Here is a 25,648-nt window from a genome sequence, read left to right as displayed (position 1 = left end):
AGGAAAGGAAAGGAAAAGGAAGGGAAAGGAAAAGGAAGGGAAAGAAAAGGAAAAGAAAAGGAAAGGAAAGAAGCCATCTTCCTAACTAACTCCCTCTCTCTTTCGCCTCCACCAGCTGGAAACTATGGCTTCACTCTGACCTCCGCCTCTGCAGCCACCTGCTCGCTGCCCCCGTCCCCTCTGGCCCCTCGAGGCCCTTCCGCTTCTGCCTGTGCTGTGACCCCCCCCAGCCGCAGGCACGGCCCCGCCTCCGCTGCCCCGGTGGTGGCCCACGGCCCCCCGGTTGCCCGTGGTGAAACTGGAGTCATTGAAACGCTGGAATGAAGAAAGGGGTTTGTGGTGTGAAAAGGGCGTTCAGGTACTACTGACCACCGTAGGCGCCTTCGCGGCTTTTGGCCTCATGACCATCGCCATCAGCACTGACTACTGGCTCTACACGAGAGCGCTCATCTGCAACACCACCAACCTCACAGCAGGTGATGATGGACCGCCCCATCGTGGGGGCAGTGGCTCCTCAGAGAAGAAGGACCCTGGGGGCCTCACACATTCAGGCCTCTGGCGGATATGCTGCCTGGAAGGTAGGGTGCAGGAAAGGCCCTAGCTGGCCACCTCCGCTGAAGCCTGTGCCTCCAGCAAACCGACTGCTTGTGTTCTTGAGTCTCATCCTAAGGTCTTGAGGGGTATACTTCACTGCCGGAGGTCCTATGATGCCATGCATCCCTCTGTCCCAGCCCTCTTCTGGGATTGTCTTTCTATTTTTGTTTTGTATTGGATTTGATGATGCGTCTGAATGTTTTGCCAGCATGGTCGGCTACGCACCACATGCATGCCTGCTGCCCTTTGAGGTCAGAAGAGGGTGCTGTAGCCTCTGGAACTGGAGTTACAGCCGGTTGTAAGCCAGGCGGAATTACCATATATGTATTCGTATGGGTCTGTGCTTTGCACACTTGCATGTATTCATTCAAGTAGCCATGGAAGCCTGAACAGGGCCTCCGATACACACAGAGTTAGTAATAAAATGCTGTTAGCTGCCTGATATGGTGCTGGGAACTGGACTCTGGTCCTGTGGAAGAGCAGGGAGTGTTCTTCACTGCTGAGCCATCTTTCCAGCCCCCTTAGAAACGTTTCTTATTATATTATATTATATTATATTATATTATTTATCTATTGGTTTTGGTTTTTCAAGACATGGTTTCTCTGTGTAGTCCTGGCTGTCCTGGAACTTACTCTATAGATCAGGCTGGCCTCAAACTCAGAAATCCGCCTGCCTCTGCCTCCCAAGTGCTGGGATTAAAGGCATGTGCCACCACTGCCCGGCATTATCATACTATTTAGTGTGCGAAAGTTTCATTGTGCACATGGAAGTCAGAAGGCAACTCGGGGGAGTTGGTAATCTTCTTCCACCATGTGGGTCCAAGGGATGGGAACTCAGGTTGTCCCACCTGGCCACGTGTGTGACTTTCACCCACAGGTCATCTCACTAGCCCATACCATGCTTGCCTTGCTCCTTCCCCATGTCTTCTCTCTCCTGTTTGGCTCTGTGGCTTCCCAGAATTGAAACAAAGCTATGCCTTCTGGCCTCCTCTGGTCTCTCTCGGTCTCCTTCTTGTAGGTCTTTGCTTCTCATCTGCAACCCTCAGCTTCTCTCCCATCAGCTCACCACTTGGTCTTTCTTATTCCCATTTCTAACGGCATCTCCCCAGCCTCGTGCCTTCCTCAGCAGGCTCCTGGGACACACTTCCTTTCTTGTCTCCACTCTCCTTCCAACAGTTTTCTTTTCCTTGTGATGCTTCCTGGTTCAAGCCCCTCTCTTTGCCAGTCCCCTCATTCCTCAAGATGCCTGCTGTCTTTCTTTTCAGCTCCTTCTCTAGGCCACTTTCCACATCAGTAATTCTTTCACACACATTTCAGGTGTGCCACCATGCATATTGAGGTGTTGGGCTGGGAGGCAAGACTCTGGGCACCTCACTGTGTGACCACATCCTTCCCCTTTCCGAGGAGCCTCGGCACCCTGATCAGTGGCTTTAGGGAGTGGACCAGGGACGGTGAAGCATCCCCAGTAGCATGAATAGGATGGAGTTTTTTTTTTACCCACCTCACTTTGCCTTTTTATCCATCCTCGTTTCCATGGCCTCTGACCCCTCTGTCCTGACAAACCACTCACCTCACGTGAGCAATGGGTGGGCTTTGAAGATAAGTCTGTGGAGTGTCTCATTCGGAAAACCAAAGTCAGTTGCCAATGTGTCAAAGCAGGAAGACTGCTCCCTGAAGGTCTGACTGCTGGCTCCTGGCCAGGCATCGCAGAAGATCTGACCCCAAAGGCCCAAGGGGGTTCTGAATTTACCCCCACTTCCCCTGATTGAGTAGTGTGTACTTTTCTGGATCTGGTTATGGAGTCACTCAGATATCATAGTCACCACTGCTGTCATCACATGTCCCTCCTCTTCTCTGTCACTTCCCACCATATCCCCAGAGGCTATGTCACTCACATGCATATTCTGGCCTGGCCAGGCACAGGGTACAGAGCCGAATACGGGAGTTTGTACCTGGACCCTCCATTCATTCATCCACTCACTCATTTATCTGGATGGTCTTGAGCCCATCAGTTTTTATTGGCTTTACACTGAGTAGCAAGGTTCTGAACCTTTTAAATTTGTGTGTCAGTATGGGCTGAGTGTGTCTCGGTGTGAATGTAGAGGTCTGTTAAGAACTTGTGGAAGTCATTTCTTTTTTTCGCCATGTGAACTTGTGGAGCTGAGTTTAGATTGTCAGGCTTGGAAGCAAGAACATCTACCCACCGAGCCATCGCCGTGGCCCCCAGTTTCTCTCGGTTAATTCAAGAACAACAAGGGGTAAAAACATACAGATCTCTGACTTTAAGTATCTTCTGCTCTGGAAGGAGGGAAGAAAGAGTAATGGATATAAACAAAAAGGGAAAAAAGCAGAAATGGAGAGAGGGAAGCATCCGGGCTATGCACGTGAGTCGATCAAGAAGCCTAGGAGGAGCCAGACGGTGGTGGAAGATGCCTTAATCCTAGCAGAAGCAGGTGGATCGTTGAGTTCGAGGCCAGCCTGGTCTATAGAGTGAGTTCCAGGACAGCCAAGACTACACAGAGAAGCCCTGTCTTGAAAACCAAAAAGGAAAAAAGAAAGGAAGGAAGGAAGGAAAGAAGGAAAGAAGGAGGGAGGGAGGGAGGGAGGGAGGGAGGGAGGGAGGGAGGAAAGAAAGGAAGAAAGAGAGAGAGAGAGAGAGAGAGAAAGGAAGGAAGGAAGGAAGGAAAGAAGGAGGGAGGGAGGGAGAGAGGGAGGGAGGGAGGGAGGGAGGAAGGAAAGAAAGAAAGAAAGGAAGAGAGAGAGAAAGAAAGAAAGAAAGAAAGAAAGAAAGAAAGAAAGGAAGAGAGAAAGCAAGCAAGCAGACTGGGAGGAGTTTCACGTAGCAGTTGACTTTGGTTGGTGGCCTGAAAGAAGTAAGGTTGGAGACACAAAGGTGTTGGACTGTGGAAACAGACATTGCAAAGGCCCTGAGGTGGGCATGAATCTGTGTTTAGCCAACAGTGGGAGGCCAGTGTGGCTGGGATACAATGAGGAGGGAGGGTTGTACGGTCAAGGAGGCAAAAGGCTGTTTATCCCAAAGGTTCATATGTATGCCATAGAAGATTGAGGTTTTGCTTGGCGATGGGAGCCACTGAAGGTTCTGGAACAGAGAAGCCCTGTGAACCGGCTTCGTTTTTTTTCAGGATGGATTTTGCTTCTGTGCTCAGATATGGCTACGGGGAGGGTGGAAAGGGAGAAGGTGGGAGCCGTGGTTTGAATGCATAGTATATTCCAAAGTTCCTCGTGGGAAGGCATTGCTGATGGAGCAATTATGGGATCTGAGAGGAAGAGCAGGGTGAGGGGTGTCTCGGAGGTGGGGCTTCTGAACCTCAGCCCTGGTGACATTTCGGGACTGAAAATTCTGTGTGGCGGGGGCTGAGCTGTGCACCGTAGGATGTTGATCTGCTTCTCTGTTCTCTGTCTAGTCCCGCCCACCCCCAACAGTTGTGACAACCAAGATCGTAAATTGGTAAATTGTCTCCGTACATTATTTACATTCTGGGGGGCGGGGGGGGGGGGAATAAATATCACCTCAGGTGAGAACTCCCAGGTCCTGATGAAGCTCAGGCCAGAGAGCACTTGGCAGTGGGGGATCTGCTCTTGAGATGATAGCGCAAGCTTTTGGTTTAAATTCCTTTATTTTCTCTTATTTAGCTCATTATGAAGGAGGGAGTGCACAGGCTCTGTCGTGAGCATGTCCAATTTAGAGTGCTTTGTAAGAAATAATACCTGTGACGGGGGAGGCAGCGTACTGAAGGGCTTACAGCATGCAGTATAGTAATTATTTCAGGCTTTGTGGAGCACACGGGCAGTGTTAACACTAATAGTGAAAACAGCCATACTATGCGTGAGTGTGGCCGCCATCCAGCTGAGCATCATTCATGGACACTGGTGTTTGAATTCCTGCCCTTTGCTTTTCTCTCCGCCCTCCCCATACTTCCTCCTCTCCCTTTCTTCTTTCTTTCTTCTCCTTCCTCCATCTCTGTCCCTCCTTTCTGTATGGTTTGGGTTTTTGAGATAGGGTGTCAAGTAGCCTAGGCTGACTTCTAATTTGCTATGTAGCCAAGGCTGGCCTTTAACTTTTTTTTTTTTAAGTAGGAAGTCTATGTAGACTTTTTTATCTTTATTTTATTTACTTGTTTGTTAAGTGTGTTTGTATATGTGACACACACACACACACACACACACACACACACACACACGCCATGGCCACATGTGTTGAAGTCAGCAGATAACTCATGGCAGTTAATTTCTCTTCTCTTCCTACTGCATGAGTTCCACAGTGGAACTCAGCTCATCAGATTTGGCAGCAAGCACCTTAACCAAATGAGCCGGTTCATTAGCCCAGACAAGGTCCTCTTGCCTGTCTCTTAAGTGCTGGAATTACAACATGAATTCCTACACATGACTTATTGTTTCTGTTTTTAAGACAGGGCTAGGTGATGTAGCTCAAGCTAGCCTTGAACTCACAGCATCCTCCTGCCTCAGCAGCCTTAGGCCTGAGACCACGGGCATGAGCCACCACTCCTGCCTTACCCCCACGTCCCAATAGACTGAATACAGAGCCTCATGCATGCTAGGAAGGCATTCTATCCCTGAGTTGGAGCCTCTGCTTTTTTTTTTTTTTTTTTTTTTTTTTTAATTTCGATACAGAGTCTCGTTAAGTTTCCCAGGCTGGCCTTGAACTTGCAGTCCTTCTGCCTCAGTCTCCCAAGTAGATGTAATTAAAGGTCTATGTCAAAAGGTCCAGCTGAATTTCATGCTATTTTCACATGCCAGGAGATCACATTCTTCCTCGACATTCTCTCCATCCTTTACAAATCGTGGTTGGCCCATTTGTAGTTCTTCCCTCCCCTTGTTCTAGGCTGCTAGAGACATAGCAGGGGAGGCTGAGATCAGGGAAGCAGCCTGGAGATGTCAGTGTGATAGACATCAGTGCGTGAGTGGACCAGGGTTATCTAAGAAGCAGCACAACTGAGTCACTTTATAAAGGGCCTGATCTATAAACACAAGGACCTGAGTTCAATTCCCAGAACCCACATAAAAGCCAGACAGGGTGGCAGATTCTTGTAATACTAGCACTGAGGAGATAGAGAACAAAGCATCACTGGAGCCTGCTGGCCAGCCTAACCTCTCGCAAAAGGCCCTGTCTCCTGTTTCAAATGAATTTGTCTTTAGAATGACACACACACACACACACAAATTAGTCAATCAAACAAAAAAACCTTTGAAGCCAGGCATAGTGGCCCACTCCTACAATCCAAGCACTTTGGAAGGCAAGGCATGGTTTTCCAGGACAGGATCCATGCTCCAGATGGACCTGGGCTACATAGCATGACCTTGTTTCAAAACCAAACAAAATCCAGATTGTCAAAAAGTGTTCTAAAAAGGGGATCTTTTACCTTATAATTCTAAGTTACAGTAGATTGTTGTGGGGAAATCAAGGCAGACACTTCAAAAAGCTTGTCACATCAGCCTACTGTCGAGAACAGAGAGAGATGAATGCATGAACGCTGCTTGTATGCTTGTGTTCAGCTTTCTCTCATAAAGGATCCAGGACCCCAAAGCCCTGGGAATGAAGCCACCCACAGTGGACATGTCTTGACACCTCTATTAAGGCAATCAAGACAATCCTCCACAAACATGCTCACAGTCCAACCTGATTTCACTGACCCTCACTTAGATCTCTCGTCGACACTCTCTTCTCAAGTGACTCTAGATTGTGTCCAGTTAGCAAAATTAAGCTGGCCATCACAAAGGGTGGAAGTATGAAAGAGATAGAGGAAAGAATCACAGGAGAGTTGGGAAAAGATTAGATGTTTAGTTAAAACTGGGTAAGTGGGTTTGCTGTAAGCCAAAGGAGGTTAGTGTGTCAAGGAGCTAGCAGGTGAAGGCTGACTTGACTGTTACTGTAACTACCATTCAGATAACCGTGCTAAAGAGCTACTGTTACCACCCCAAAGAGAAAGCAGAGGCTCAGAGAAGCGCAGTTTTTTGCCCAGAGTCACACAGTTAACACACTGTAACATCTGGATTGAAATTCAAGTCTGGAGCAAGGCAAGGAAAGCACCAGCTTCCAGTCCGCTGGGGATTCAAGTGTGTGGAAGGTGGGTCTTGGAATTCTGAGACTCAGTCTCTAGCTTCCTTTGTGGTATCTGAAATGGGATAGAATGTTGCCATTGAGATATAAACCCTAAACAAAACAGAAGGAGCTTGCCTTTTGTCCGCCACCTAGAGCATTGTGACCTTGGGTTGTATGTATATTTCAACAGTCTCAGTTTCATTTTCATTATTGCAAAAGGAGGATCATAATAATGCCTTGTTCACAAGGTTTAGGGGGAGTCTTTGTAGGCCTGAGTAAAATACTTAGTAGGCTAGCTGGCACTGTACATCCTGGTACTGTTGTTTACATATTACTGTTTTCGTCTTATTGGGATTTCAAGGGATTAAATTCAGAATCCTTCCTCCCCAAGCACTCAGCTTCTTTCCAACAAAAATATAAATTGTATATATAATTATTTTTTTTCCTAATACCTGCATTAACATAAATACAAGGCAGGGCTGTGGGTGTGCAGTGGTACAGCACTTGCCTGGAATTCCCCATAGAGGGTTGGGAGTGTGGCTTAGTATACAGCACCTGCCTAGACGCCCCCACTCCCACCCTGTGAGGAGTTTGGGGACATGGTTCAGTAATAAGACACCTATGTAGACTCCACCAAGAAGGGCTTCGTCGGGTGGCTCAGTGGTAGAGCACTTGCCTAGAATTCACTAGTGAGGGGTCTGGTTGGTAGGGTTCAATGGTAAGGTGTCTTCCCTAGGGTCTTCCAGTAAGAGGCTAGAGGTGGAGCTTGGTGGTAGGGTGAGGTACTCTGGTATTGTACTTGGGCTCCATTCCCAGACATAAAAACCAAAATGAGGTGAGCTTAGTATTTAAGCGAGTGTGACCAAAAGATCGCATCTAATCAACGTGAACTATTACTCCTCTTCCGTTTTGCTTCTTCACTTCCTCTTAGGAAGTCCACTGTCTTTTCCCCTCATAGTCCATGCCTATGGCTGCATCGGGCTGGTGGTGCCCACCCCGGACAGCTGTGTTCCAGCCTCTCTGAGAACTCTCAGCTACGCTCCCAACAACTCTCTGGGGACCCAGCAGTCTGGACCTACAGTCCCATTTATTGCGGGTGACTCTGCAAACCCCTGTGTTCAGCACTTTGCCTGCCTTATTATCTCACTGAGTCTTTGCAATTGTGCCACAGGGAAGGTATTATTATGGCTCCTGTTTGTCAGAGCAGGAAGCTGGAGGTCTGAGAAGGGAAAGTGACTCAGGCTGGGACACCCACAATGTGAAGCATGTGAAGAACGCAGCATGCTGGACCTGTTTTTCATGTGTCCCATCCACAGCTGTGCGCTGTATGTTAGGCAGGTCCAGGGCATGGGGGTTGGGGGGGTTGTAGACCTCAGGGCTATCTCACTACCATTTCTGAACATAAACAGCTCTTTTGTATGCCAGGGTTGGAAGGATGGCTCAGCAGTTAAGAGTACTTGCTACTCTTCCAGGAGAGAGTTCAGTTCCCAGGATGCTTATCAGGTGGCTCACGACTAACTGTAACTCCAGCGCGAAAGGGACCTGACACCCTCTTCTGGACACCGGTACTCATGTGCACATACCCACCAATCCCCAATTAAAAATAAAATAAACCTGAGTTGGGTGTGGTGGTATATACTTTTAATCCCAGAACTCGGGAAACATAGGCAGGCAGATCTCTCTGGTCTACATAGCGAGTTTCAAGACAGCCAGGGCTGTGTAGAGAGATCCTGTCTCAGGAAGAAAAAGAGGGGAGGAGGAAGAAGAGGAGGAGGAGGAAGAAGAGGAAGAAGAAATAAAATCTTTAAAAGTAAAAGTTTCTAGCTTAGTGGGCTCAGATCCTAGAAGTTGGTGCTTTCCGTAACCATCACAGGATCTGGGTTTCAGTTCATTGGAGCCTCACCAGAAGTCACAATATCATCTTTATTTCTCAGCGCGGAGACTGAAACTGGGGGGGGTGGGGTGGGGGGGCATTCTGTTTGCTTGGGACTGCCCTGCTGGGACTCAGCAGGTCTGGGATGGGAGTCCAGAGAAGTTGGCTCAGAGCCCAAACCCTGTATCCCCTAAAACCTGGCAGTGGGTAAACCTCCTCCACAGGATGCAGCATCTATGTGAAATGGGGCAGCTTCTTCAGCAATCCTTGCCTCAGTTTCCTCGTTTAAAAAGCAGGAATCTTGTTACTGTATTCATTAGAGAGTTGTACAAAGTATTGAGTAATTTAATGACCTCCCCGTCAGATTGTCAGCAGTGATAGGTACGTGATTAGCCAAGAGGGTATTGCTACTGATAACATGTTAGATTCTTTATTTTTATCTTATCTTATCCATCCATCTATCCATCTATTATCTATCTATCTATCTATCTATCTATCTATCTATCTATCTATCTATCTATCTATCTCTGTATGTGTTTGCTTGAGTGTTAAGTGTCGGGATAGCTTGTTATAGGAGCCAGTTCCTTCCTTCTGAGACTCAAGTATCAAACTCAGGTCATCAGGCTTGATGGTGTCTTTACAGCCAGCCATCTTGCTCACTCTTCCCTGACCCCCGATTGGAGGCAGAGTCTCATCTTTCTGTTAGGTTTGCTTCCCATTTGCTGACACTCAACGAAGTCAACTTAAAGGGAGCAAGATTTGCTCATCTTACTCACAATTCCAGGCTACAGTTCCTCATTGTGGGGGAGTCAAGGCAGCAAGAACTTGAAGCAGCTGTTCACATCACAGCCATGGTCAGGGGCAGAGAGCAATGCATGTGTGCTCAGCATGCTCTCTCCACTTCAATTACGTCTGTCTGTCTGTCTGTCTGTCTGATTTGGGTGGAGAGGAATTTACACCGTGGAGAATGTGCTGAGGTTAGAGGATAAATCAACTCTCTTCTACCACCGCAAATTGATTCCAGGTATCAAAACCAGGTCCTTAGACTTCCCAGAAGATACCTTTCTACCTGTTGGGCCATCTCGATGTCCTGCCTTCTCTACTTTATATAGTCAGGATCTCTTGCTCAGAGATGGTGGTCTTACCCACAATTAGATAGGTCTTCTCACATCAACTAATTTAATTAAGAAAACTCTTCACAGATATTCTTGAAGGCTAACCTTAATCTAGACCGTCCTTCACAGGTATGCCCAGAGGCTTGGGCCCTAGCTGCCAAGTTGATAATTAGTATCATCACAGTATCTCAGGCTGGCCTTGAACTTGGTGTGTAGCCGACAATGGATTAAACTCGTGATCCTTCTTCTGTACATCCTGAGTGCTGGTGTGGGTTAACATACCCAGTTTATGCAGTACTGGGGATGGTACGCCAGGCTTTATCCAAGTTTGATGAGCCCTCTGCCAACTAAACTATGTGCTAAGCCTTTAGTGTGTTTTAGCGATCAGTCTTGTGTGACTCTTAACCACTGTGAGGTGGGAGCCTGAGATCATCATCTTAACTCATCACACCACTGTGAGGGTGTTGATAGCTAGAGTTTACATTTAGGGACATGGCTCAACTGTTTGAGTGCCTGCCCACAAGCATTAGGACCTGGATTCAAATCTCTGACACTCATGGGCATAACACTCTCAGCCTAGCACTGGGAAGGTAAAGATAGGGGGGTCCAGGAGAGAGAGGGGATGAAAATTTACATTCAGAAGGTTTTTCTTTTCTTTCTAAATTCTGACAAAATATACATGTTATAAATTAATTTATCATCTTACTAATTTAAAAAAATATATTTACTTAGGGATGTAGTGGTACATGGATTCAATCCCAGCAGTTGGGAGGCAGTGGCAGGTGGATCTCTGCGAGTTAAAGACTAGCCTGGTCTACACAGTGAGTTCCAAGAATCCCAGGGCATACATAGTGATGAGATCCTGTCTCAAAAAAAAATTTTTTTTACATATTTATTTGTGTGTGTGTGTGTGTGTGTGTGTGTGTGTGTGTGTTCTTGCTTGCTCACATACTGGAGGCATACCATGGCACATGCTTGGAGGACAGAGAATAACTTTCATAAATTGTTTCTTCCCCCGCTTTGTTGATGCAGGCTCTCTCTTGCTTCGGCCATAGTGCATAGCGCAAGCTAGTTGACCAATGAACTTCTGGGCAGTTTGCCATTTCCATCTCCTATCTCTCTATAGTGCAGGGATTACAACTGTGTGCCTCGACATCTGGCTTCTTATATGGGTTCTGGGGATCCAGTATGGGCTGTCACATTTACCCAGCATCTGTTTCCCCCCTTCTTCATTCAGAGAGAGCAGTGATGTATTTTTCTATTATGGTGGTACTTTGTTTTGAGACAGGTGAGCAAGGAGCAGGCTGAGGCTGTGGATGACCTTGAACGCCTCACCTTCTTTACTCGCTTTTGTGCTCCCCCCGCCCCCAGTCCTTCGGGTCCTATGCTGGGCTGCCACTCTACCCACGGGGTTACATCTCTAGTACCACCTTACTCACCGCTAAGCACGCAGCTCAGTTATGCTGACTGTGTCAATGCTGTTCTAGAACTAGTCTCCAGAATGCCCCCCCGACCCGCGCAAAAAAACCATCAAACTTTTCCCCCTTCCCTCTCCTCTCACCTTGGTCACCACTGTTCTACTTCCTGTATTTGTGAATTTGGTTCCCCCAAGTCCCTCCTATAAATTTTTATTTTATTTTTTATTACATTTTAAATGCTTTTTTTTTAGTGTTCCTGTACATGCATGTGTATATATGTGGGTGGGTGAGTACGACTGTATCAAGGCACAGGCATGAGAGGCAGGAAGACAACTTTCTTGAGACTTTTTTTTCTCTTCCTACCATGTGGGTCTCAGGGATTGAACTCAGACCTTTTTTTTTTTTTTTTTTTTTTTAGAGACAGGGTTTCTCTGTGTAGCTCTGGCTGTCCTGGAACTCACTCTGTAGACCAGGCTGGCCTCGAACTCAGAAATCCACCTGCCTCTGCCTCCCAAGTGCTGGGATTAAAGGCGTGCGCCAACACTGCCCGGCTAAACTCAGACCTTAAGGCTTGGCGGCAGTCACCCTTACAAGCTGAGCCATCTTGACAGCCAAATGATTCACCACTACCTGTGGCTATTTAAAGCCACGCTGGTTTCAGGATCTTCTCCCAGTTCATCTTCCATCTTGATCCCTTCCCTCTCTCCTCTCTCCGTCTCTCTCTGTCTCTCTGTCTCTGTCTCTGTCTCTGTCTCTGTCTCTCTCTCTCTCTCTCTCTCTCTCTCTCTTAACTCTTAGCTCCGCCTCCCTTTTCCATGTCCAATCACAGGCCTCCTGCTGCATTAATATTTAAATAGATTGGACAGGGAAATTCCTGCCACACATACATTCATTACATTTGGTTTGTCCAGTGAATTCATTTTAGGAAAGGATTTGGCTTATTATAACAAGGTAGTGCATAGCTGAGAGCAGCCTTTAACTCAATATACAGCGTAGGATGACCTCGAACTGCTGGTCCTCCCACATCATCCTTTCTAGGTACTCTGATTACAAGCACAGTGTTTTTTGTTCCCATTTTTTGGCTACCATGAATTGGTAGTCCAAAGAGGGTATCAGAGCTACTAGAACTGGAGTTAAGGATGGTTATGAACTGCTATGTGGGTGTCAGGAACTGGACTCAGGTCATTTGCAAGAGCACTGAGTGCTCTTAACCAGTAAGCCATCTCTCCAATCCCCCTATCTTTAACTTTAAAAAAATTTTTTTTGTTTATATGAGTACACTGTAGCTGTCTTCAGACACACCAGAAAAGGGCATCAGATCCCATTACAAAAGGTTGTAAGCCACCATGTGGTTGCTGGGAATGGAACTCAGGACCTCTGAAAGAGCAGTCAGTGCTCTTAACCTCTGAGCCATCTCTCCAGTCCTATCTTTAACTTTGTAAAGACCCTACAAACCATACTGTGTCCCACAGTAGCCACACTACACTTTATTCCTGCCATTGGTGCACACAAACCTGTTACCTTCTTTTCTGTCCTTTGTCATCCCAGTGGATGCAAGGTGGTATCATGAGCCGAGTGTCATGCTACACATTTAAAACAATTAGTGATACGGAACATATGTTTTTAAATTGTGTGTGTGTGTGTGTGTGTGTGTGTGTGTGTGTGTGTGCAGTGTTCATGATGGCCAGAAGAGGGCGTCAGATTACCCTCAAGCTGGAGTTACAGGTGATCTTGATCTTGAGCTACTAATGTGGGTGCTGGGTGGCAGAACTCAGGTCCTTTGCACAAATATGGCATATTTTTTAACTGCTGAGCCAAATTTCTAGCCCCTAACATCTTTTAAACAAGATTCGCATCACATTTATTGATTGATTGTGTGTACACGCGCACTCATGTGCTTGTTCACTATTGAGAATGTGCACCATAGCAAACATCTGGATGTTAGAGGAGAACTCTGGGTAGTAGGTTTTTTTTCCTTCTATCAGTTGGGGCTTGGGGATGGCACTAAGATCATCAGTCTTGGTGGGAAGCTCCTTTATCCACCAAGCCCTCCTGGTGGACCCCCAAAATCTTTTTATTTGCATCTTAGCCTGTCCATTCATTCTTTCATTACAAGCTCTATGCCCCCTCCTTTTCCTGTTTCGTAACCCAGGTCTACCTCTAATTTGCTAAAATAACCAAGGAGAGCTACGAACTTCTGAATATCCTGCCTCTATTTCCCGGTGCACCACCATGTCCTGTTTATGCGGTATTAGGAATAGAATCTCTGGGTTTGTGCATGTCAGAAAAAAACACTACCAAGAGGGCTGCATTCCCAGCCCTCACTACAAGTATGCAGTAAGCACTTACTATGGGTGAGGCCATGTTTGGGATGCTGGAAATGTATTGATGGGCATCCCAGATGCTGGCAGTCCACTGTTGTGTGTTTGAACCCTTGGCTGTGAGTTCTGCTTCCTTTGTCCATCAGTGCTGAACTGCTGAGTCTTTCTGTGTCTTGTTTTCCACATCTTCACAATGGGTGTTGCCTGGGGCTTCTATTGCCGTGCTAAACCACCATGACCAAAAGCAACTTGGGGAGGAAAAAGTTTATTTCATCTTACAGTTTGTGGTCTATCATCCAAGGAAGTCAGGGCAGGAACTCAAGGCAGGAACTGGGAGTCAGAAAATGAAGCAGAGACCATGGAGGAACACTGCCTATGGCTTGCTCCTCATGACTCGCTCAGCCTGTCTTCTTACAGCAGCTGGAACTACCAGCCCAGGAGTTATACCACCAACAGTGATCTGGGCCCTCTCATGCCAATCACCGGTCAAGAAAATGCACCATAGGCTTTCCCACAGGCAAATCTGGTGAGAGCATTTTTCTCAGTTAAGATTTTCTCTTTCAAAATTACTCTAGCTTGTACCAAATTAACGCAAAACTGACCAAGACAGGTTACAATAGGTAACAGAACATTCAATTATATTTTAGGCAAAGTGTGTTCAATCTCCATATCTGGATTCCATTTTCACATCAACATGAGTTAGGTCCTATTTTTTTTTTTTTTTTTTTTTGGATTTTTTTAAATATGTGAAGGCACAGATGCAATTAGTATATATGTTAACAAGGTCATAGAATAAGGATGGTATAGCCCAACAGAAAACAGTAGATTTTTTTAAAAAATTATTTTTATTTTCTGCACATATATATTCTGCCTTGATATATGTATGTACACTGTGTACATACCCTGTGTCCACAGAAACCAGAAAGGAGCATTGGATTCCCTGGAAGCAAAGTGAGAGACAGTTGTTAGATGGCGCGTTGAGTCTTAGAACTCAATCTGGGTCCTTTGCAAGAGCAACAAGTGCTCTTAACCACTGCGCCATCTCAGTTCCCAAAGTGGGATCTTCAGCTTCAAACATCTGGTCTGTACATGATACCAACCATAGCTCTTTATTTTCATTACAAGTTAGTTAAGTAACTAATTAATTAATTAATTAATTAAATTTGGGGGCAATGTTCTTTCCATCTGTGATGTGAGTCCCAGGGATCAAAGTCAGGTTGTCAGGCTTGGCTGCAAGCACCTTTGCCCACTGAACCACTTTACCATCTCCTTACTTTGTGTGTGTGTTGTATACATGTGTATACATGTGTAATGTGTGAACATGTATACACATGTATACATGCATGACCATGCATGCAGAAGGCAGGAGAGGATGTCCTACTATAGCCACTCTCAGGCCTTACTTCCTTAAGACAGGATCTCTCACGAACCTGAAGTTAGACTGGCAGGCAGCTGACCCAAGGATCCTCCTGTGTCTGCTCTCTTGCTTCCAGCACTGGAGTAATAGGCATATGTGACTGGTTTTTGGTTTTTTTAGGTGGGTGCTGGGATTTGAACTTGCCTCTCAAGCCCCTAAGGTTCTCTCTCTCTGCTTATCAAGTGTGTTAGTCACACAGGAAGCATGTAAGCATGTGGGTCTTCCCAGCTTACTCACCGCCTCAGACTCAGTCTTCCCAGTTCTTTCCTTTATCCTCATTTCTTCCCTTATGTTCCTCTGCCTGACTTTCTGCTGTCTTTACAGTCATTCATTATTCCATCCATCCACCCATCCCTTCCTTGAGGTATCCTGGGAGCCAGGCTCTGTGCCATGCAACGGTCAGGACACAAGGAGTCAGACTTTAGCCTTCACCTTTAGGAACTGGCAGCTTGCAGAAAATAATGTATCAAAAATTCTGCCTGATGCATGTGCATGAGAGGCAGCTCAGGGAACTGTTAGCCCTAGAAAGCAGAGCTGGTTCAATTGTGTGTGTGTGTGTATGTGTGTGTGTGTGTGTGTGCGCGCGCGCGCGCGCACGCGTGTGCTTGAGCTTTCTCTGCAGAATAACTAATTACATCTGCAAAGACCCACAGGTTGGAGGTAGCTTGGGTTTGAGAATAAACTTATTTATGCAATTTGTTTTTCTCCAGCTATGCGCCACAAACAGTAAAACAGAATCTGTTCCCACAGATGAGATAGACAGGTTCTAGCTGGGTGGAGAATGAGGATCAGAGAGAGGAAGGGTAAAACTGCAAGATGATCTTTCGGTTCTCAGGAAGTGCGATGTTTTGGAGTCCCTGGTTTTTCCACGAATTTTCACCCATCTTAACAAGCTTAGGTTACAATGGTGCCTCGACCTGTCAGTGGCAAACCCTGACTTACTTGCTGGGGAAATGGAAAGCCACATAAATTGAGCGGTTCCCCCTCCCCTTTTCTCTTATCTTTGTTCCTATCTCAAATATCCCAGGCTGGCCTCAAAACTGTTGCCCAGTGACCTTGAACGTCCCATTCTCCTTCCCCTACCACCTCATGCATAGTGCTGGATTACAGGCTTGTACCCTTTCCTCTTTCCACCCCGCCCCCTTCTCTCTCTCTCTCTCTCTCTCTCTCTCTCTCTCTCTCTCTCTCTCTCTCTCTCTCTCTCTCTCTCTCGTTAATACAGGTGGGAAACAGATCTGGGGGTGCAAAGTTTGTCCCGACACCAGTTGGAGACTAGGATTGCTACCTCTCAATCAACCCCGAGAAAGGAGAGAGCGAGGGCAAGGATAGGGATCTGGAAGCGTGCATTTGAGTATGGGAGGGGTCTTATCGGAACACTTAGGGGCGTTCCTCCCCTAACTCTGAAGACCGTCCCCCCACCGTCCCCATCCCCTCTCCAGGGTTGAAAAGAGGTGTCTGCGTGAAGATCAACCACTTCCCGGAAGACACGGACTACGACCACGACAGCGCGGAGTACCTGCTCCGTACGTCGGGGTCAAGGATCCGGGTGGGATGACTAAGGGTGCTGCGGTTACGTGGAAGAAGAGGGGCGGAGGCAGGGACTGGGCGGAGCTTGAACCTCAAGCCTAGATTAGTTTCCCAGCCAATCCAGGTCCAGATGCTCATCGCCACGGCCCAGAAGGGACTAGGGTGGTGATTGGTCCGTTAGATGTCTATGGCCTGACAACTTTTTACAGTAAAGGGTTGTAGATTGGTTGTTGTAGCGGTCCGGCAATCAGCAGCCCGGACTGATATCCCCCCCGGGGAAGTCTGTGGTGTGATTGGGCTGTTATCCTGATTATCCTGAGAACGTGGCAAAGCCTTCATTATGATTGGTTGCTTTAACCGGACTCAGAAATCGCAGAATCTGATTGTCGAGGGTTTCAGGAGAGAGTAGAAAAGAACGAGTGGAGAGAGAGAGAGAGAGAGAGAGAGAGAGAGAGAGAGAGAGAGAGAGAGAGAGAGAGAGAGAGAGAGAGAGAGAGAGAGAGAGAGAAATCGAGGAGGGTGGTTAGAGGATGAACACGCAGGGAAAGAGACAGGAATGAAAATGAAGATATAGGCAGGAGAGGACGAAGACAGAGAAAACGAGTGGGAGCGAGAAACGTGATAAAGATGCAGAGAGAAAGGAGGGGAGATGGGAAAGAAAATCAAAGAAACTTTTTACAAGGAAGGGGAAAATGAGACGAAAAAGAACCAGAGTGGCAGAATTAGTGAACTAAATTTAACTAAGAGGAGAGGGAAGCAGGCAGGAGGCGCGGTGGGCCCGGGGCGCAGCGGCCCGCCTGACCGCCCTCGCGCTTCCCTCTCGTCCCCTCTCTTTTCTTTCTTTTCCCCTAGGAGTAGTCCGGGCCTCCAGCATCTTTCCTATCCTGAGCGCCATCCTGCTGCTGCTCGGGGGCGTGTGCGTAGCTGCCTCCCGCGTCTACAAATCCAAAAGGAACATCATCCTGGGCGCAGGGATCCTGTTCGTGGCAGCAGGTGAGAGGCAGAGGGAAGGGGAGGCGGGGCCCACCCACGAACGCGCGTGCGTGTCTACGGGTGCATGGGCGCGTGCGACTGCAAAGCTAGCCTACACCAAGCGCCCCCTGGGGACCGGAGCTTTCCTAGGCGCCTCCCAAGCTGTGCCACCTCCGCCTGGATCAGGTAGATTTAGGTTTAGTCTTTTCGCCTGCTCAGACTGTGAGTAAAGTGGGAGGCAAGAAGGGGAGTTTCCCTAACTGTCCTAGTCCTAGAGACTGAACGGGAGGCGTCTGGGAAGGGGGAGGGGACCTGAGCCACGTGGAGTCTAAGAATAGGGAGATGGGGCTGGCCTTAAGAAGACAGGGACTGAAGAAAAAGAAAATGACATGGGTAGATCCTGAAAGAGGCTGGTCCTAAAACAACAACAACAACAACAACAACAACAACAACAACAAAACCCTATAATCTAGAGGCTCTCAACCTGTGGGTCATAATACTCTTGGGGGGCAGTGAATGGCTCTTTCACAGGGATTGCATATCATATCCTGCATATTAGATATTTACATTACGATTTATAAAGGAAACAAAATTACAGTTATGGAGTAGCAATTAAAATAATTTTATGGTTGAGGGTCACCACAACATAAGGAACCCAGCATTAAAAGATCTCAGCATTAGAAAGGTTGAGAGCTACTTCTCTAAGCCCGAGGAAAGGAAACAAACGCTCTCTGCGGGGGGGGGGGGGGGGGGGGGGGGGGGGGGGGGGGGGGGGGAGGGGAACTAGGCTTTGCCTATTTGAGGAGGAAGGCCACTTTCTGGAAAATTCAGGAGAGAGGTTATGCAAGGAGCGAGAATGTGGAGTCGGTCACCTCAAGAGTTAGGGCCTTCCTTGGGTTGTAAACGTAACCAAGTGCACAAAGCCCTGGATTCCATCCTCAGCAAAGCATAAGCCTGATGCAGTGGTGCCAGCCTGCAATTCAGGACGATCAGAAATTCGAGGATCAGCCTTGCCTACATGGAGAGTTTGAAGACTACCTAGGCACTGTGGGAAATTTCAAAATATCCACCCACACCCCCCTAAAAGAAAACTGGGCCTAGGGTAGCAGATACCCAGGATGATAAATCTTTAGGAGCAGAGCTTAGACCCACTCACTAATGGTAAGATTGGGGCTAGAAAGTGGGGTAGAATGCAGAAGAGTCTCCCTTCTGCACAAGAGATGTAGTTTAGGCTAATGGAAACTGAGCTTGCTTAGATTTCACAGGTGGGTTTAGACCAATGGGCACAGGATTTAGACTCCTTCACCCCTGTGGAGATTAGATTAGTGAAATGGGGCACAGACTCCTAGAAGGGAGTTTAACACATGTAAATGGCAGGGTGAGTGTTGTGGAGAGGGATGGTCTAGATTTGCACAGGGAGGGGACAGTTAGGTCTGGGAGAGGTATGTGGCAGGGTGGGAGTCTAGCCTGGAGTTTAAAAAACTGGAGGTTTGGCTTGGAGTACAATGGCGATCTATTCTAAGTGCAAACAGCAGCCTACCAGAGTGAGTTAGCTACATACCCAGGCTAGGACTCTGCAGTGCAGGGAGTTAGCTCAGCAATGGTAGGGCCGAGAGACTTAAAGTGGAATTACATCATTAGCCGCAGAAGGAGAAGAGGGAGGAACCTAAGGAAGATGTGGGTTTATACTTTGGACAGGAACTGGAAACCGAGCCTGAGACTACCTCAGGAAGGGAAGGTTTAAGACCAGTCAGGGTTGAGCCTAGATGTGCTGGGGCAGAGTTTAGGCCAATGGAGGCTAGACAAGAAGGGGCAGAACCTGGACTACCTGGGGGTGACACCTAGACCATGAAAAAGAGTTAATATTATTAGGAAAGAGATGAGCCATTGGTAACCTTTGCCAGAAATCTCCTCAGAAGGTAAGGTCTGAGTCTTCTTGGGGTCCAGGCCTTGCCCACATAAGGTGCAATGTAGACCCATATAGGCGAGACTTAGGGACTGAGCAGAGAGGAGGCTTGGGTTACGCAAAAGTAGGGCCAATGTTAACTGAAGAATGGAGCTAACACAGAGGGCAGAGGCCAGACCTCCAAGGGAAGTACTTAAGCCAGTGGAGGAGGGGCTTAGATTTCTGAAGATGGCTCAGGCCGATGGGAACAGACCTTGGACTTCTCTGGAAGAGTTTTTGACTCTTGGAGGCAGAGCTAAGATCCCTGAGGCAGAGTTAACTCATTGGAGTAGTACTTAAACTACGTAAGAGTGAAGTTCAAACCAATGACAGCAGGGCTCAGAGACTCGGTGTGGAATTTAGTCCAGTAAGGGTGGAGCTTAAGTTCTTGGGTGGATCGTAGCAAGCGGACTTAATACTGCTGGATAGGGGTTAGGCTAATGGGGCAGGGCTCAGATTGCTGGAGTAGAAATTAGCCCAGCAGAAATAGAGGTGGAGTTAAATGAATGAATATAGGATTTAAAACTCCTGGGTAGAATTTAGTTCAGTAGAGATGGCTCAGCCTCTTAGACTAGTGAGGTACTTAGACTCCCAGTGGGGGTGGGGCTTAGACCAGGTGGAGTTCAACCCAATGGGATCAAGGCTTAGACACTTGTAGACCATGGGTCTCGGGGCTTAGACTCTTGGGGTTTAGCCAGTGGAGTACCTGGCTTGGAGTTTTGGGGCTTTAAGACAGTCGGAAGTCCTCGGGCCCTGGCGGCCTCGAGGCTCCCACATGACCGTCTCCATCCAGGCCTGAGCAACATCATCGGGGTGATCGTGTACATATCAGCCAACGCGGGCGAGCCGGGCCCCAAGAGGGACGAGGAGAAGAAAAACCACTATTCGTACGGTTGGTCCTTCTACTTCGGCGGGCTGTCCTTCATCCTGGCCGAGGTGATCGGCGTGCTGGCGGTCAACATCTACATCGAGCGCAGCCGCGAGGCACATTGTCAATCACGCTCGGACCTGCTCAAGGCCGGCGGCGGCGCGGGCGGCAGTGGCGGGAGCGGCCCCTCGGCCATCCTCCGTCTGCCCAGTTACCGCTTCCGCTACCGCCGCCGCTCCCGCTCCAGCTCCCGAGGCTCCAGCGAGGCGTCGCCATCGCGGGATGCATCTCCCGGCGGCCCCGGGGGCCCGGGCTTCGCCTCCACGGACATCTCCATGTACACGCTCAGCCGCGACCCGTCCAAGGGCAGCGTGGCTGCGGGGCTGGCGAGCGCCGGGGGCGGCGGCGGCGGTGCCGGCGTGGGTGCCTACGGCGGGGCGGCCGGGGCGGCTGGGGGCGGCGGGGCGGGCTCCGAGCGGGACCGCGGGAGCTCGGCGGGCTTCCTCACGCTGCACAACGCCTTCCCCAAGGAGGCGGCGTCCGGCGTCACGGTCACGGTCACCGGGCCGCCCGCTGCGCCCGCGCCCGCGCCGCCTGCTCCTGCAGCGCCCGCTCCTGGGACCCTGTCCAAAGAGGCCGCCGCGTCCAACACCAACACGCTCAACAGGAAAACCACGCCCGTGTAGGGGGCACGCGCCCTCGCGGGGAGCCGGGGGGCGTGTCCGGGGCGCGTGCGCGGGCGCGCGTGCAACGAGGCCGCCGGATCGGGGTGCCCCCTAGGTCTATCCCCGCGAGCGCGCTGGACACCGCTGGGCCTTCTAGCCCCTCTCCGCACCCTCTACCCGCCCCCCCCCCCACCCCGGGGGCGTGGGGAACCCCGTCACGCTCCGAAGCAGGGACCCTTGGGGGAGGGGGACGGGACAGGAAAAGGGGCTCCAGGGTGGGAGCGCTGTGTTTTATTTTTTTGTGTTGGGAAGATTTCAGGGGAGGGAGGGAGGGCCCGTGGTGTTTTTTGCAGTTTTGAGATGTTTTCATTTTAAACGTTTTGCTGTGTGCATGTGGGGGCGGGGCGGGGGGAGGGGAGGGAGGGACTCCCAGCCCAGCCCAGCCCAGCCCAACTCCTGGAGAGGGGCTCATAACACATGAATATAGAGTTACATCTACAACTATATATACACATGTTCTGTATAAAGAGACAGACCAGCAGAAGGCAAAAGGCCAAGGGAGGGACGCGCTGACATTTAGTTCACTTTTCATTCATCTTCCGACAAGGGCTTATTAAGCACCTATTGTGTACCAGGTGATGGTACAGAAGGAGGTGCTAGGGAGGAGGGGACATAAACGCAAGGCGCATACGTTCATTCATTCCTGGAAATTTTATGTGTCTGCGCGCATATAACTGCTAGGCCTTGTACCCACCATTGGAACGCACAGAAAATAGGGTCCCTGGCGTCTTCAGAAAGTTCGAATCCTGTACTTGAGACAACCATTAGTCACAGAATCGCATACCCGGTAAATGACACTTAGAAATGTCGAGGCCCGCTGGGGCTGGGGCTCAATTTATACAGTGCTTGCCTAACACAAGCCCTGGGTTCCATTCCCAGAGTTGCATACACTAGGCATTGCAGTAAACACCTGTAAATACAGCACTTGGAAGGTGAATGGACGGTCAGGCGTTCAAGGCCATCCGGGGCTGTATATTTGTATATTGAAGTTGAGGCCAGTCTGAATTATGAGATTCTTGCATTAAAAAAAAAAAAGGTGCACGTTGTGGGGTGGGGGTCTGAAATGCTACAGAGTGTTCCAAGAAAGGGTAGTTAACTTTGGTTTTTTTGGGGGGGAGGGGGTAATTAACCCAGGTTTTTGTACTGACCAAAAAAAAAAAAAATGGTACTAGCCAATCAGACCTCAGGTGAGGCAGAAAATTTAACATATCAAGGTCCTAGGGACAGGAAGACACTTCCAGGCTATAAAGTGTCTGGTTTGGTTGGGCAAAGAGCAGAGAGACAAATTGGTTCCAGAATTAAGTGAGGACTTATAAGGTCAGCAAAAAGGGCCATGAATTGGCTTTAATCGGGAATGGGGCATAAAGTTGGGGACTCTGAGGTAAGAGGTAAGAAGCAGAGGTCCCTTGTTGGAGGCAAAATACCCTTACAGAATCTTGAGTATGGCATCTGATGTTTGGGAGGCTCAGGCAGTTGGGGCATTTTTTATTCAGTCAGCCACTCACCCACTAACTCTTAACGACCTACTAGCATTCTGTGCTGTGTGAGTTGGGATCTGAGGTGACAGATGACTGCTCTGCTTTCAGTGTCAAAATCATGCAACCCAGACAGGGCAGTAAGTGCTGTCTCAGGGTCACAGTGGTCACCTGAGAACACAACTGCCAAATACATGCAGGAGGAACGGAAAATCCTAGAGTATGTGATGCCTGGACTTTAAGGACCAGTCTGGTATGTGCTGATGGAAATTTAGGCAACTTGTGCGAAAACCCAAGGAATCGAAACAGCAGGATGTGCCTGGGGTAGGGCGTGGAAGACAAGGACAATGACTCTAGGATGCTGAAGTCCAAGTGCAAAGTTGAGGGGTGAGGTAGTGGGTCTGTACTCCAGAGTCCGAGTTCTAGGTTGAGGGACCTGGGCTTTCTTCTAAGGGGAGTGAGAGGAGAGCAGAACTGAACAGAGTGAAGGCTTTGAGGTAGACACTGGAAGGGCTTGGTAGTCACTCAGCAGGCAGAGAGTGGTCCTTACTCCATTCATTTGTTCTGCAAATGATCCCGAGGTCTGCACACCTGTGAGGCTGGAGATTAAACATGCTTTTCTATCTGCCCTGCCTCAAATGGCTTCCGAGAGGAAGACAAAACTGTCTCAGAGGACACAAGGGAAGCCGTGGCTATTAGTACCTATTAGTGCTAGTGGCAGTGTGGGGCAGCAGAAGTAGACGGAGGAAGGAAAACATGAGCCTTGGGTCTGGGAGATGTGCTTTCAGGAGCCCTCATGAATGGTGCATACTTAGAATCTTAGTACTTGTGAGGCTGAGGCAGGAGGACTGTAAATTTGAGGCTAACCCCAGCTATCAAGCTGAGTTGACAAAATGTAGAGGAAGGCCTGGGAATCTAGCTTAGTTGGGAGATTGCTTGTACAGCATTCACAAGGCCCTGGGTTCAATCCTTAGCATTGTATAAACTAGGCATGGTAATGAGTGCTTGTAATTCCTGCATTTGGGAGGTGCAAGCTGGAGAACTGAAGTCTAAGACATCTTCAGCTATACAGTGAGGCTGAGGCTAGCCTATGTTCAACACTGTTGGGAGGCTGAGTGGAGGAAATCTGTGAGGGCAGTTCAGGAAGAGATGCTGGGATGTGGGGAATGTAATATAAGTTAGTGGCACCGGGGAGGGCTTACTGTAGGGAGGGTGAACTGTTCTGAGGCATGATGGGATCTGTAGTCCAAAGTTCAAACTCAAAACAAAGGAGGTAGAGGGTGGGCAGGAGGAAGAGTGAGATGGTGGGGTGAGGAGGGAGGGCAAAAGAGATCAAAATCAGGTGTGCTTCAGAAACAAAGACAAAGGTAATCCTGAGAGAGAGAAGAGAAAAAAAATTGAGTGGCCCAAAAGCTTGTCAATCAAAGGTAAGATGATGTAAAGATACAAAACAGGAACAGAAAACCTAAAGCTCACAGAGGCAGGTAAGATGATGAGGTATGGTGGAATGGTCTATCATCTTTTTCAATTTTTATTTGAAACAGGGTATCTTGTATAGGACAGGCTGGCCTGGAACTCAGACAGGCCTGCCTCTACCTCCTGAGAACCGGGATTAACGGCGTAACACCAGACCTTACCTTTTATTTTAATATTAAAGAAATACTGGGCTGCAGAGGTGGCTCAGTGGTTAAGGATGCTTACAGCTCTGTCAGAGGACCAGAGTTCAGATCCCAGCAGCCACACCAAGTGGCCTATAACTCCTGATCCAGGGGATCCAACACTGTCGTATGATCTCCTTGGGTATACCTCCTCATACAAGTGCATGCGCTTTTTCTTCTCTCCTTCCGTCCTCACCCCTCTCTCGCACACACATGGGACATGCACACATACACATAAACTTACAAAAGAAAATGTTTTTAATCTAGCCCTGGTGGTGCGGACCTGAGCAACCTGAGGAGGGAGAATCGCCTGCTTCCTGAGTTCAAGGCTAGCTTGGTAAGACTATGTTTCCAAAGAAAAGGCAACATGAGGGTTGAGGATATAAATCAGTGATAGAGCAGTTGCCTAGAACTCCCCAGTGAAGGGCTGGGGGCGTGGCTCAGCGGTAGAGCCCCTCCTGGAATCCTCCCCTCCGAGAGAGAGAGAGAGAGAGAGAGAGAGAGAGAGAGAGAGAGAGAGAGAGAAAGGAAGGAGAAAAGAAGAAAAAGCAGCAGCTTGTCCTAGACCATCTGAACTGCAGAGGCTATTAACCTCATAGTACATAGGCAGCTTAGGTGTTTGCGACTAGATAGCCCCCCAAGACATAGCAAGTAGTGTCCTTAATTAGTTCCGCCCTCTAGTTTCACCTCTACCCCCTGATAAACCCACCGACTGAATCCATGAAAGGATTAACTTCTTGATTGAGCCTTCAGGATCCAATCACTTCCCTAAAGCCCAACAATCCAAAACTACATTCTTAATATCCTGTGTGTGGGACATTTCATATTCAAACCACAGCAAGTGGCGAGAAGACAAGGGTCTGCTGGTTTGGGGACCTCTGAAGAGAGACAAGCAGTAAATACGAAGGCTAAGCAAGAGGCTGGGGGTGTGGCTCAGACTTCGGAGCGCTTGTTCTTTTAGCATTCACAAGGTCCTGGGTTCAGTCCCCATCCAACACTGTATAAACTCTGTGTGGTGGTGCCTGCACATGTGGGAACCCAGTAGTTGGGAGCTGGAGGCAGGAGGATAGAAAATTGAAGGTCAATTTCGGCTACAAGAAATTTGAAGCGAGTCTTGGATTCATGAGATATTTTACAAAATTAAAAAAAAAAAAAACAGGAAAAACAAACAGAAGGAGAAGAAAATCAGGTGTTGCGACTGCTGGTGCATACCTAAAAACCCCAGCCCTCCATTAGCTGAAGTAAGAATAATGTGTAGTTCCAGGCCACCTGGGCTGCACAATAAGACTCTCTCAACGGACCACAAAAGCTACAGAAGGTAACCAGTGACAGGTCAGAGCCATTCAAAATAAGCTGGCTGAGATGAAGGGTATGAACAATGACGAGTAAGTTACACGCAAACTCCAAAGAGTAGGGAGCCCTTGGAGCCTTGAGGGGTGAGGGTAGGGATCGTACTGTCTTCCATCTCTGATGGGAAACACCTGGAGAGCTTTAAGCACAAGCATGCTGGGGTCCTAGTTTTATTTAAAAAGAAAAAAAAAAAAAACAAACAGTATCTTGTTACTGTGAAAGGGCGTTGGGTGGGGAGTGGTGCTTGTCTATAATCCAGCACTCAGGAGATGGAGACAAGAGTACCAGGAGTTCAAGGCCATCGTTGG

General features: G+C 48.4%; 1 protein-coding gene across 1 annotated transcript; it reads left to right on the top strand.

The window, feature by feature from the left end:
* Positions 1-223: 223 nt before the first annotated feature.
* Positions 224-21,120, top strand: Cacng8 (calcium voltage-gated channel auxiliary subunit gamma 8). Its single transcript, XM_076927819.1, has 4 exons — positions 224-578; positions 16,260-16,343; positions 17,200-17,340; positions 20,058-21,120. The coding sequence occupies exons 1-4, from the start codon at positions 401-403 to the stop codon at positions 20,816-20,818; spliced, it is 1,164 nt and encodes a 387-aa protein (XP_076783934.1). The 5' UTR covers positions 224-400; the 3' UTR covers positions 20,819-21,120.
* The last annotated feature ends 4,528 nt before the right edge of the window (positions 21,121-25,648 follow it).

Source organism: Arvicanthis niloticus, chromosome 30 (assembly GCF_011762505.2).
Source record: "Arvicanthis niloticus isolate mArvNil1 chromosome 30, mArvNil1.pat.X, whole genome shotgun sequence".
Taxonomy (NCBI): Eukaryota; Metazoa; Chordata; class Mammalia; order Rodentia; family Muridae; genus Arvicanthis; species Arvicanthis niloticus.
This window is presented reverse-complemented; position numbering and strand designations above follow the sequence as displayed.